Below are 12,515 nucleotides of genomic sequence, written 5' to 3' on the forward strand. Positions count from 1 at the left end.
ATGCTATTGAGGATTATTGATTAATATTAACAATAATAAAAAAATAAAATATTGTAGCCCTTTAAATTAAATTAAAAATACTGTATAAATATTAATTTAAACATTTTTTTGAATTCTCACTCATATTTATTACACTTTTACAGTATCATTAGGTAATTCACTTGGTACCTACGCAATTAGGTTTATTAAATGTTCAATTTGATATTTACCTGAATCAGTTGGTCTAAGCCTCTAAATTTTTATTTTTGAGATTTTTTCGTCTACTATATTATTTATTATTACCTACTTAATTTATATTGTACATTTGTATTATGTTTTATTTAAATTTTAATGATATCTCTAAATCTGAAATATTAATAGAACTCTATAGATACTACAAGTTTTAGATACCTACCAGGCTTCCTACATAGGCACATATTATATGCGTCCACAATCATAGGTTGGGTAATCATTTTTTTTTTTAATAGGTAGTTAATAATATCATCAAAACACAAGTACCAGTATACTATGGAACATCCCTTTTGTTTTCAAACAATCAATCCATTCATAAACAAATTCACTAGTTGCACCATTTAGTTGCATAGCATTTTGATAGTTTTTAAAAGTTTCAGTTCGGTAATTAAATTTTCCTCTGAAACCTTGGAAAATGTTGACAAGATTTTTATAGTATTTTGAGTTATAGCATCTACCAAGTCAAATTTATCCTGCTTAAATCTTAAATTAATCATAGTGAATTATTCAATTTTTTTTCAAATTCGCTTTAAAAAAATTATCTAAAATTAAATGAATTCAATTATTTAGGTAGATTGAGCATAGGGCCCTGTCCGCACGCCTATGAGGTAATGGTATTTTAGCTTTAGTGTGATCTCATCAATATTCTCAAAACAATTGAGGAGTTTTCAACTTTCTAATTTTTAATATGTAATTTAGAATTCAGATGGGCATGTCTTCATTTGGTCCACGCAACACTATCACTGTTCATCGTTATCTAGTAAACAATTATCATTTAAAAGTTTAATAAAATATAGTTATAATTTTCTCAAATTAAACACATATTATTCGTCAAAGATGTTTGTTCTTGATTCTCTCGCGGGGTATTGAACATTAAACCTTTTCCCGAGGTTATAATCGAATGTAATATCCTCTACTTTAGACAGTATGTCAATAATGATCGTTTCATCTGGAGATGGGAAGTCAAAATTTGGTTTCCATTCACCATTTTCCATGCAAACTGGCTGAGATATAAATATACCAAATGGTAGGCCAAACGTTCCTATAAAAATGATCAAACATTTAGATTGTGAGTGGTATGGTTCACCAAACCTATAGCAAATAAGCAAAATGGCTAATAGGTACCTACAATTTTAAAACGATGAATTATAATACCATATGATTGGGCAGGGGCCGCAGCTCGCAGGTTAGGTACGTCACGCTGAGCTTAGGGCTCAATACTCAATATATTTAGAACTCAATAGTTTACCTTTATAGTGGTTAGGTGTTTAGGACAAGGACAGTTGAAACTTAGTTATTTTAATCAATAATAGTCAGTACCATTATGAGTTTATTGTCACCGTTATTTATTGTATGCGCCTTCACACGCCAAAAAACTTTTTGATTACCACCTATTGATTAACACTAATTTTTAAACTGACTAAAAAAAAACCATTACCTTCTCCCGGTTCCCACCTTGCGCTTATAAAAGTGTTGTATACAAATTATTAACCATATTTAGCTAAATCAATATGGAAATATATAATTCTAATTTTATTAATCAAATGAGGACGCATAAAATGATTTCCTTTATTTTGTGCGTTATTTGTAAGACGGGCTACGGATAAGACGCCCTCTAGAGAATCGCTAGAGCATGTATTATATAATTATTAATTAATGACAATAAACAACAACTGTAGACATAATTAAAGAGGAAATAATACGATATTTGATCAGCCCTATACATTATCTAAATGTTCATAATGAGTATCATACTATAACTATATTATTATATTAATTTACAATAAAATAAACATTATCATTGGTAAACACGATGCTCCGGCTAGCTAGTACTGCACAGCTAACGGATTTAAAAATAAACTCTGCAACCAATAAATATATTATAATATTAAGACAAATACCGTCTGAGAAAACTGCAGCGCTGATTGTTACACGGCTGTCGTTTTTGAACCATTCCGAAATCATTCGGACGGCCACGCGTATTTCGGGCAAGCTACACAGATGACACACTACGCTGGTATTTGATTCTGAGAGAAGAACAAAGTGAAACGCGATTGACATAAAATATTTAGCACGCGACGCTTCATGCTTTTCGTTTCGTTATTATAGCATAATATATAATATAGCCGTATCGGTATTAAAATTATTATGTCGAGAGCGTTCCCGGTCGACTGCAAGTCATTATAATTTATAAAAATAAGATGTGCGTTTCTAGTTTAAAATAAGGTTAAATTGATTTATGTGAAATGAACAGCTTTACTATCAAGAAACACTGAACATTTTTTGAAAATGTTTGTTTTATAGGTATAGTTTTAAGTCATTAAAAATCAACATTTTTTTAAAAAATAATATAATTTTACCATTTTTCATCATTATATTTAAAATATTATTAACTTTTTAATGACAACATGAATTTTCAATTTCTTATTCTAAAATACGTACAATTTGTTTGAAGTACTTACTTCGATACATCATAAAAGTCTAATTTTGGACGAGTATAGTTTATGAGTTATAAGTATTGAAAGTTATTATAGATGAGTGAAGCGAGGTATGGTACCCTAGAAAATGTTGCTCCATTACTCCGTTAGTCAAAACTTTAAATACTTGTAACTAATTAAGTACACGTTTCATACTTGTCCAAAATTTTATTTTAAGAAATCGAAATTCTTAGAATAATATTCTGCTTCGGAATATGAAATCGTAAAAATGATATATTTTTATCGAAAATGTTGTTTCTTAACAACTTGAAGATTAATGATATAAGAGAAATATTTTCAAAAATATCAGTGTTTTGTGAAATAACGAGCGTCTTACGTTGAATTAATTAGCCCGTATATTAACATAAATGTAGCTAAAGATATACCAATGGTTGTGTTCACGACACCGTGCTCGCCGTCGCCTCCCGTTTGCAAACTCTCTGACTGTAGTAATACGTTCTGCAAGTATTTGTGCTTGTTTCGGTCTGCCGAATAATTGTGCACAACCGTGGCCGCGTCTTCGCAATCGTAGTAATCCGGTTTTCCGAGGTCCACCCCCGATCTACCGCAATGGTAGATCACGTGTTTGAAATCAATATATTGCGCCGAACCGTCAAAACCCCAAACTGGTGGACAGTGGAGGTCTGAGATCGGGATACTCGTCACCTATATAGGTAGTGTAATTTCACTAATTTCATAATATCATAGTAAAATCAATTCTTTCCTAAATTTAAAGTATGAAATAATATTTTAGGTGAGACTAAATCTCTCTCTATAGACTGAAGGCATTATAATATATAGTTATGCGGTTACAAATATGATTATAAAAATTATTTGTTAAATACAGAATAATAGGTATGTAATACATATAATTTTAAAAAACTAACGTAGGTTTTATTGAAAAATATAGTTTAAAAAAAGTAGATCAAAGACTATAATTGTAAAAAAAAATTGAGGAAATCACTATTGTATAATAGGTGTTGAGTGTACTTCGTTACCTTATCGCTTCCTCTCATAATAATATATATATATATATATATATAGATTACCTAATTACCAATTATTTTCATATATTCACCGATAACGATATTTGTCTTTTTTTTTTGACATTTAAAAAAATCAGATTAAATATCGAACGTCAAGCAGTAGAAAATAGGATTATTAATAGAAGATAATAAGACATAGATTATTAATTTTATTATTGTCTATATTATCTTCTGTGATTTATTGAAATTCAAACTAAATATTCTATTTGTTTGTTTATTTATTATTGTTATTATTATTAATTATTGATTTGTTTGCACTTGCATTTTTCCATTTGAAATATATGTATTATTCATTGAACAAATAATTTATTGTTACATTTTTTCTACCTTATCTTTATTCTATAATAAAAAGAATAAAATGTATCACTCCAGTGGTTGAATTCAAAATGTAGGATATATAATTTTCAGAAATTAGCTATAACAATAACAAAAATATGTAATTATATTACATTATTTGTATAGCCAAAAGATAGTCATATCTTCTTAAATTAAATTATAAAAAAATAATTTCTTCCGGGGAAAATCGGGCAGTTAGTTATTGATAATAATTAAAAATTAATTTAGGAGTTATACATATAAGTATACGACTTAGTTGTGTAGTGATAGACTTTTAGTATTCACCCATTCTAATAGAACACCCATGAAAGGTATAATAAATAGGCATATATTTTATTATACGTTATACGAGTATACGATGAGCTGATTTGACTATAGTATAGATCGCCGCATGAAACAACGATTATTCATAATGTATATATACATATATATGAATAAAACAAATGTATACGCCTAAATATGTTTAATTGAAAAAAGTTTAATGTGAGATTTAAATAGGTATCGAATTAAAACATTTGTAGCGTTAAAATATCTATGGATAAAACATTAAATAAAATTACTCAAAATTTGAAAACTGCAAACAACCTAACCAGTAACCGCGAATAATAATATTATGGATACGCGCACGGCGTCTTGGATAGACTAATTAGCTACATCACTGCCGTGGTTTTATTTTCCCAACATAATATTATATTTTTTATGTATACCGTATACGATTTGATATAATAATGTTATATATTAATTAATAACATATAAAGTAAATGAGCCAATTTATTAAACGATTCAAACAATTTTATCACTTATCTATAGTATACTTCCAAACTATAAACTTGTAATCCAATTAGATTAGTACAATCATGAATTAGATTAAGTTTAATGAAATACCTAATGAATTGGCGTAACTATTATCAGTATTCAGTATTACTATTATGAAGCCACTCTTGTGGGATAAAAGTTGAATGTTTGTGCAAAACCGTTTTTCACGTAAAAGATTATACATTAAAATTGGATTTGAAAACATGTATTCGATGGTACAATCCAATAGGGGATGATGGGGGTATTTATTTAAGGGATAAAATCTGATCGGGTTCTACGGCCGCGGTGAACTTTATTTATTCTTTTAAAAATAATCGATGACACAAGGAATATTGATGATATACCATTACAAAACATATAATACCATTAATTTTTCTCATTGCAACTTGTGAAATTATTTCATAAGAGATTTAAAAACAAAATCTTAATAATTTTTAACCATCGTATATTTTATTTATTACTTGTTTATGATGGTCAACAAAAAATTAGACGAATGGACCTAACAGAGTTAAAGAAATAATTCTACTACATAAGGTATTTAGGGAGTTTGTAAAAATGTATAGTGATACGTAAGTGCGTAAGTGGCACATATGCATGTGGCCACGTTAAGTGTAGGTATAGGTACTTACCCGTGAAATGGTTGGTAACGTCACTATACCGTGATGACCAGTCACACCAACAATATTGTATAAATAAACTTTTTCAGCGTTCTCAGCCAAAACGCTTAGGTTGAAACACAATAGATCCATGCTCATCAGCAGTACTTTGCAGCGTACGGGACAGTGGCGGTTGAGAATTGACGCCAAACTCTTCATTGCGATGAAATTCCGGTTTGTCCATATGTCTTGGTCTTCATTTTCTCCTCTACATATAGGCCAGAATAGAGGACAAAGAAATCATTAGCTACATTATTATATCGTGTTGTTAAAAGTTTGTATTTGTATATTAATCCGTTCCTTATTTAAAAAAAAAAAATTATCTAATTTATTATTTATTTATTTTTATCATGATAAGAATTATTTTAATATAGTATTTTTAAGTATTGAGCTATCGAGTATTACGCTTAATAATATGCCGATTTCACACATTCATCGTACTGATTAACAATAGTTATTATCAATTGCGTTTGTTAAATTGTATATGGACAATATTATAGTTTAAGTGTGACATTTGGAAACGTTGTTTTAATAATAGAAATTACATATTTTCGGCGTCTTTATTTTACTATCAAGTTTCATCTCTGTTCTTATTAAAGACATAATAAGTTTTAGGGATACGTTCGCTTTAGATCGTATGTCGTTGACTCGCGTGTGCGATAAGAACTTGCCTTTTCATGCTGCCTATTACAATTAATAAATCGCAATTCAACAATCCTTCTTCGACGCTATTGACCACCGTGACCATACTACAACCACGAACATTAAATTCGGCGTCACAAATTTCGTTTTTAATCCTTATCAGATCTGTAATGAAAAATACATATAATATAAGTAAATTATATATATTATACATATTTGCATATGAGTATTGTACAATCAGTACTTTGGAATTTACGTGTACTTATTTATATTTATAAAAATTTTAATTTATAAACACACTAAGTCTAGTGTGTGCGATTACTGCGATAGTAGTGATGTACCTCCGTAATTGTTCGAGTTCTTATGGTGCAAAGATATGCTTACACCACCACCGCTTTCAGCTTGAAGTTGTTTCAATTGCAATAGTTCAGAAACCAAGTAACAAGTAGACGGATAAACTGCACCGGTTATGCACACCTTTCTCGCTACGGGTCGGCACACGGGTTTTTGCTCGGTCAACATAAACGGCAGTCTCTGTGGGACCAACAAGACAATATCATGAAATAGATAATAATAATAATAAAACGAAACGGGGAGTGAGGTGTTGATTAAACGATATAAACATGAAACAATGAAGGCTAAATAATTCAATAAATTAAAATACTCTAAAAATAAGAAAAATAAGCGCATACTGGTACATAGATCTGAGGACTTATAAATGTAAAATGAAAGCACACATACAAAAACCATAGAAAGTTTAAAAATTAATGCATGACCGATTTTAAAGTGGAGGAATATAAAAGTACAGAGAAATTTCAAATTATCCTTAGAAGGACATCAATATTAAAAAAAAAACACAATCAGGTCGTGTTTTTAGAAAACCCATTTAAATGTATCGTACTTATATTGATGTAATAATTATAATGATCCACAATTATTAAATTGCCAATTAGTATTGGTTATTAATTTATTATATTTCAAGGTTGGAACAGTATGAAAAATTTAGAATGTAAGCGAAACTGAGCAACAAATGTGTTGATCTTACTATGATGTGTGTTTTTAATTTTTTTTTTTTACCCGTCACCATTGTCTGGATCAGTAAAAATATTTTGACATTTAATTTTTAGAATAAAATATAGTTGACATTTTGGGGAATCAACAGTGAAAAACTTCACAGTACTTTTTGTATAATCGGGGGAATAAATGATAAACAAGATTGTCCTATGCAGAAATCGATTGTTGTTGTTGTTTTAATTCAAAACTAATAACCTAATATATGTATATTAACATTTTATAGATATGAAAAAATAACTTTCGTACAATTTTAACTCTTTTTATGCTATATACATATATTGAATTTTATATTTTTTTAAAATATATTTTTGATTTATGCAAGATTTTAGTTTGGTAGTACAAAAATCTTGAACATTATTACAAGATAATAACAAAATATAACTTATCATAAGTTCTAACCGTCTTTGTTTAGAGACGTTCTTCGTCATAATATTAAATCAATAAATTATATTGAATTCAAATCGAACACATCTATTAGGTGACCTATTCAATGGCGAAGTATACTTGACATCTACTTTATTATTATCTATCGATTAAAATTAACAACATACCTTTTCGTTATCCAGCGCTATTTGTTTTTTTATTCGTTTGTCCAAACGTGTGTCGACATTATAATATTCTATGAGATGGTCAAAAAATTCGTTAATTCCACCGATCAAATGACAAGAGCCGTTTGAGTTGGGTACACGTTTCCAGACTAACGGATTTTTATTGATCTTCCATTTTTGTTCGAGGCAAAATTTATTCATCCAATCCTAACAGTTTTAAAGGTTATCGGACTTAAAATAATTATTTACCGTCAATAAAATAATTGTACATATTGTATGACGTGCTCATGTACATGTCGTCAACTTGACGCTTAATAATTATAGTACACTGGCCATTGACTAATGTACCGTACACGTCTTGATACATATTACACTGATGATATTATATTATGTATTTAATGAAATATTGTGAACGGTTGAACTTGAAAACGTTGTATCTGATGTAATGGAATGTACGATTAGTCGTTGTCATTAAACATTTATACTGTGACCGAAATATTGTGGGTTGGTGTAATTAATCGTCAATCACAATTCATTACATTTAATTACAGTTTACCACCCATCTGCAAATAGTGGTGAACTCATATTTTGCACGTAAGTGATGCAATGGTTAGATTTATCGTGATTTTATTTCGGATATAAATAATAATTTTAAATATAACGTAGGTATACCTATATTATAATGGCTTGACGATAATATTGTACCGTCGCTGTTATTTATTCAGCCCAAAAATTACTTGATACTCGCCATATACGAGTAATAACCTACTTGATATTCTTCTTCAGTTTTAACTATGATTTTATACGAGAATCTGGGAAGAGAGAGTCTTAATTTTTCAGCGACGAGTTTGGCGTGACCGAAGTCCTGGCATTTCGGCACGCCAGCAATGAAGTATGTAAACATTGAATCGATAAACGGGGTACTACAAAACGAAATACTACAGGGTTGTAGCGTCAAAGATGTATTTATTTTTAATATATTTTTTATTTTTAGTTGATGTTTGTTATTGATGAATGTTAAGTAATGATTGTTTATTTACCATAGATACGATATTTTTATGGTCAATTATATTCTTAGATTATATACTACTAGAGGTATAAATAACACAAATGTAATGCTAAAGGTAAATCAAAATTATCATTGTTATTTATAAATATCTTATCATTTATACACGAATTATAATGAATAATGAATTAAATGCTAAAAATTATATATTTTGCTCGAAAAAATTTCATCGTATAAATGGTGATACGTATTTGAGCGCAGTTGATTTCATTATTTATTCAGCCATATAATGTTATTGCAATTTTATTTATATTCATCTAATTTATCTATTATTTATAAGGTCAAATTTAAATGTATTTCACAGTATTATGTGTATTTAACTTACTAGTTTACTACATGTACCATTATATTAAAAAAAAACAAAAAAAAAATATCAATTATTATAAATATAGAAAATTACAATGATTATTATCTATTGATAAAAATTTTAGAGGAGGAACCACAACAGTTTTAAATTTTAAATGAATTGTCTACAGTAATAAGAGTATAGAATTGACAATTGAGTCGAGTCCATTTTTCTCCACTTTCCATCCCCCTCAAGGACTTCATTCGACTAAAATAATGACCACATTCTTCAAAATATTAAAAAATTTAGTCGATTTTTCAGCTTACAATAGTGTTGGAGTGTTGTATGCCGAATTATAAAGGGGGAGTAAAACTTTTCATTATATTATGCGATTTATCGGTAGACGATTTCATTTTGGTCGCAGATTTATGGTTAAACAAAGAAATTTCTAGAAATTTACAAAAAGTAAATAATTATTCATCTGTCTAACATGTTTTTCTTTAAATAATGTTTGTTGCTAAATATCTTGTGATTCTAAAACATATAATTGTTAATAAGTCATAGGTAATAACTAGTTATTTTTATTATTGATATATATATATATTTTTTTTTTTGATACAATATGACTTAAAAATATATTTATTATATTCTTAATTACGTACTGGAAGAAAATTGTTACGGATGATAATTGAATTGCTTCCTTAATCCTACGTAATGTATCTACGAAACCTAACCTGAAAAGCGCATTTATATTTCGGTGTTATACTGTTATATTGTTAGGAAGTTAGAAATGTGTAATTATTGTTGAATTTCATGTATAGAGGTATAGCGATATACATTGAATGCGCTATGTACGTTAATGCACATAAGTATAACCATTGATTATATTATTTATATTTTATAATTAATACTATAAGGTAATTATCACTATTAGATACACCCAAATGAATCATACGACAAAGGTGTATCAAAATTGCCTATTCTTAATGCCGTGTAAAGTTAAAATTTATGTATATATATTATAATAAGCATTAAAGTATATAGTTGTATTTGTTGTAGTTCTAAAAAATATTGTATATTATTATTTATAATAAATTAAGACTTGAATACTTGGAGTGTATGGCAGATTTCAAGTGTTAATGATCGCTATATAATGCAACATTAAGTGAACGATTGTATTAAATAATGTAATGTTTAAACCCGAGCTTAATTCATCAAAGATAAGACTGATTGCAAAAGGATGTTACCGCATATCATTAAATAATTCAATTGTTTTATCGACAACCTCTTGCTCTGACTCTCGAGGCTACATTAAATACGATTACAAATGACGTAGAAAAGCTTACCTTATTCCAATGATGTCCTTGTAAAGACTTCAAAAACGAGATAATGGCAGGATAATGCTTCAAAGTTCAAGTATAGTCCGATATTATATTATTTAGTCTGATCAGTAATGACTGTAGGTCATTGTGGTCTTTGATCGATGACGTACGGACAACGACTAGAAACATTTTCCACTGACATTATCATAAAACAGTGGGTACACCGACAGTTGAGTGGATCATTTATGTAAGCTGATACGATTGAAAATGAATGCATTTGCTCTGATGGTTTATTCACGGTGAACCAACAATACAATTATTCTACGCTAATTACACGATATTGTTTATTCTTATTTCTATAGTACAATATTAATTACAAAAGCGTTGGAAGCATAAAAGCATCTCCGCTCGTCAGATATTATTAAATATTAACTTCTCCTAATCGCCTTTAACCACGACGATTATAACTCACCTATATTGATATATATATAAGTCGTGCGTCACTCTAATAATTAGTAGAAAAAAATCCATTACATTATCGTTATTATTTTCAGTAAATTTAAGTAATTAAGCTATATCTCGGTTGTTTCTTGGTCAAACGATTTTTATGCATCTCCACTCGTCGCTATAGTACACATTGAGTACGATTTATTAAACTATTTTAAGTTTAACGAAAGCGATTTTTATATCATACAAATTACTGTCTCAGCATGTACATTGTACATTTACAACATTATATACTTTTTTGTTAGTATTTGTTTTAAAATAGTAATATTTCGTTTGTTTTTAAAACGGTTTTTAAATTATAATTAATATTTACACTTTTTTTTTTTTATTAAATATGATTTAATGATTGTTATTTATTGGTACACAAATAGTAAAAATGTTTGCTCCGAGATACAATGATTTTAATTTTAAATTACAGTTTGAATTAATATAATATTTTTGTTTCAATAAAAATATTTGATTATAATTTACAATTTACAGTTTTCACTGCTTTGAATCATTAACAAACCGTTAAAAATAAAACGACGTAGCTATTGACATTTCACAAACGTTTTTATTTAATTTGAACCTCTGTATCTTGGCCATTTGCTGAGTTGACATACACTTTTTTAAAGCAAAACTACAAAGCTCGTAACAACAGAATTTATTATTTTACATTTTTACGAACTTTTTAGTTGTATTAACAATTACGAAACAAAAAACGCTACATTCACAGAATGTTTCATTTTTTTTTGTACAAGTAGAAGTTTAATAATGGACAAAAGGTCATATTTACAAAATACTTTATCAATAGTTTATTGTCTTATTATCGTTTTATAAAAATAATAATCGTTTAAAGTGTTTACTTACCTATATTTCAATGGTAAATATTTTAATTTTGCAGCTTACGCGCACACAACATTTTGTAACAATATTAAATATTACAGTTTTTAATTTATATAGACGCTATATTAATATGATTAATTATACTTTATATTCATTGAAAACTCATAAATTAAATAAAAATTGATGATAATAGTGTTTATTACTTCAACATTATAATGACTATCTACAAAAGCGATATTAAACATAAAATAAAATATATGCATTATATCGTGTTACAAGATATTATTTTTTCCCCGTATTTAATGACTCGGGTCGTTATGGACTATAATTATAATACCATTTATAGAAAGTGAAAGAATAATAATAATATAATATATATGCGTGTGAGTATTTTTTTCCAGAAAAAATATGATAACAAAATCAGTTAATATTAATTAAACATATTTTATGCTGCTAATAAAAATTACACATACACATTTTGCTACAATTGCGTTTTCTATTATACGCACATCGTATCAAAGTCAGTGAAATCATGATATTATATTAAAATTATTACTTATTTAGGTCTTTCTTGTAATACAATATGAGAACACCGTTTTTACATATTATGGTTTAATTACATTTATCACCTTTTTCCATTACACTCTGTATAGTATTATAGTAATAACGTTGTCGAAAAATTG

General features: G+C 28.1%; 1 protein-coding gene across 1 annotated transcript; it reads right to left on the reverse strand.

Moving 5' to 3' along the window:
* Positions 1-1,055: 1,055 nt before the first annotated feature.
* Positions 1,056-8,730, reverse strand: LOC113547961 (putative malate dehydrogenase 1B). The gene is made up of 8 exons (XM_026948563.1): positions 8,596-8,730; positions 7,830-8,033; positions 6,546-6,738; positions 6,234-6,369; positions 5,536-5,770; positions 3,095-3,374; positions 2,133-2,258; positions 1,056-1,273 (listed from the first exon to the last, which is right to left on the reverse strand). The coding sequence occupies exons 1-8, from the start codon at positions 8,728-8,730 to the stop codon at positions 1,056-1,058; spliced, it is 1,527 nt and encodes a 508-aa protein (XP_026804364.1).
* Between the last annotated feature and the right edge of the window lie 3,785 nt (positions 8,731-12,515).

This window comes from Rhopalosiphum maidis, chromosome 4 (genome assembly GCF_003676215.2).
Source record: "Rhopalosiphum maidis isolate BTI-1 chromosome 4, ASM367621v3, whole genome shotgun sequence".
NCBI lineage: Eukaryota > Metazoa > Arthropoda > Insecta > Hemiptera > Aphididae > Rhopalosiphum > Rhopalosiphum maidis.

Bases quoted from the DNA above. Each gene is read 5' to 3' on its own strand.
- LOC113547961 (XM_026948563.1), bottom strand. From the start codon at position 8,730: ATGTTTACATACTTCATTGCTGGCGTGCCGAAATGCCAGGACTTCGGT. The intron at 6,370-6,545 runs GTACATCACTAC...TTTTCATTACAG, and splicing joins GAACTCGAACAATTACGGAG to ATCTGATAAGGATTAAAAAC. The intron at 5,771-6,233 runs GCAAGTTCTTAT...GCCTATATGTAG, and splicing joins GTAATAGGCAGCATGAAAAG to AGGAGAAAATGAAGACCAAG.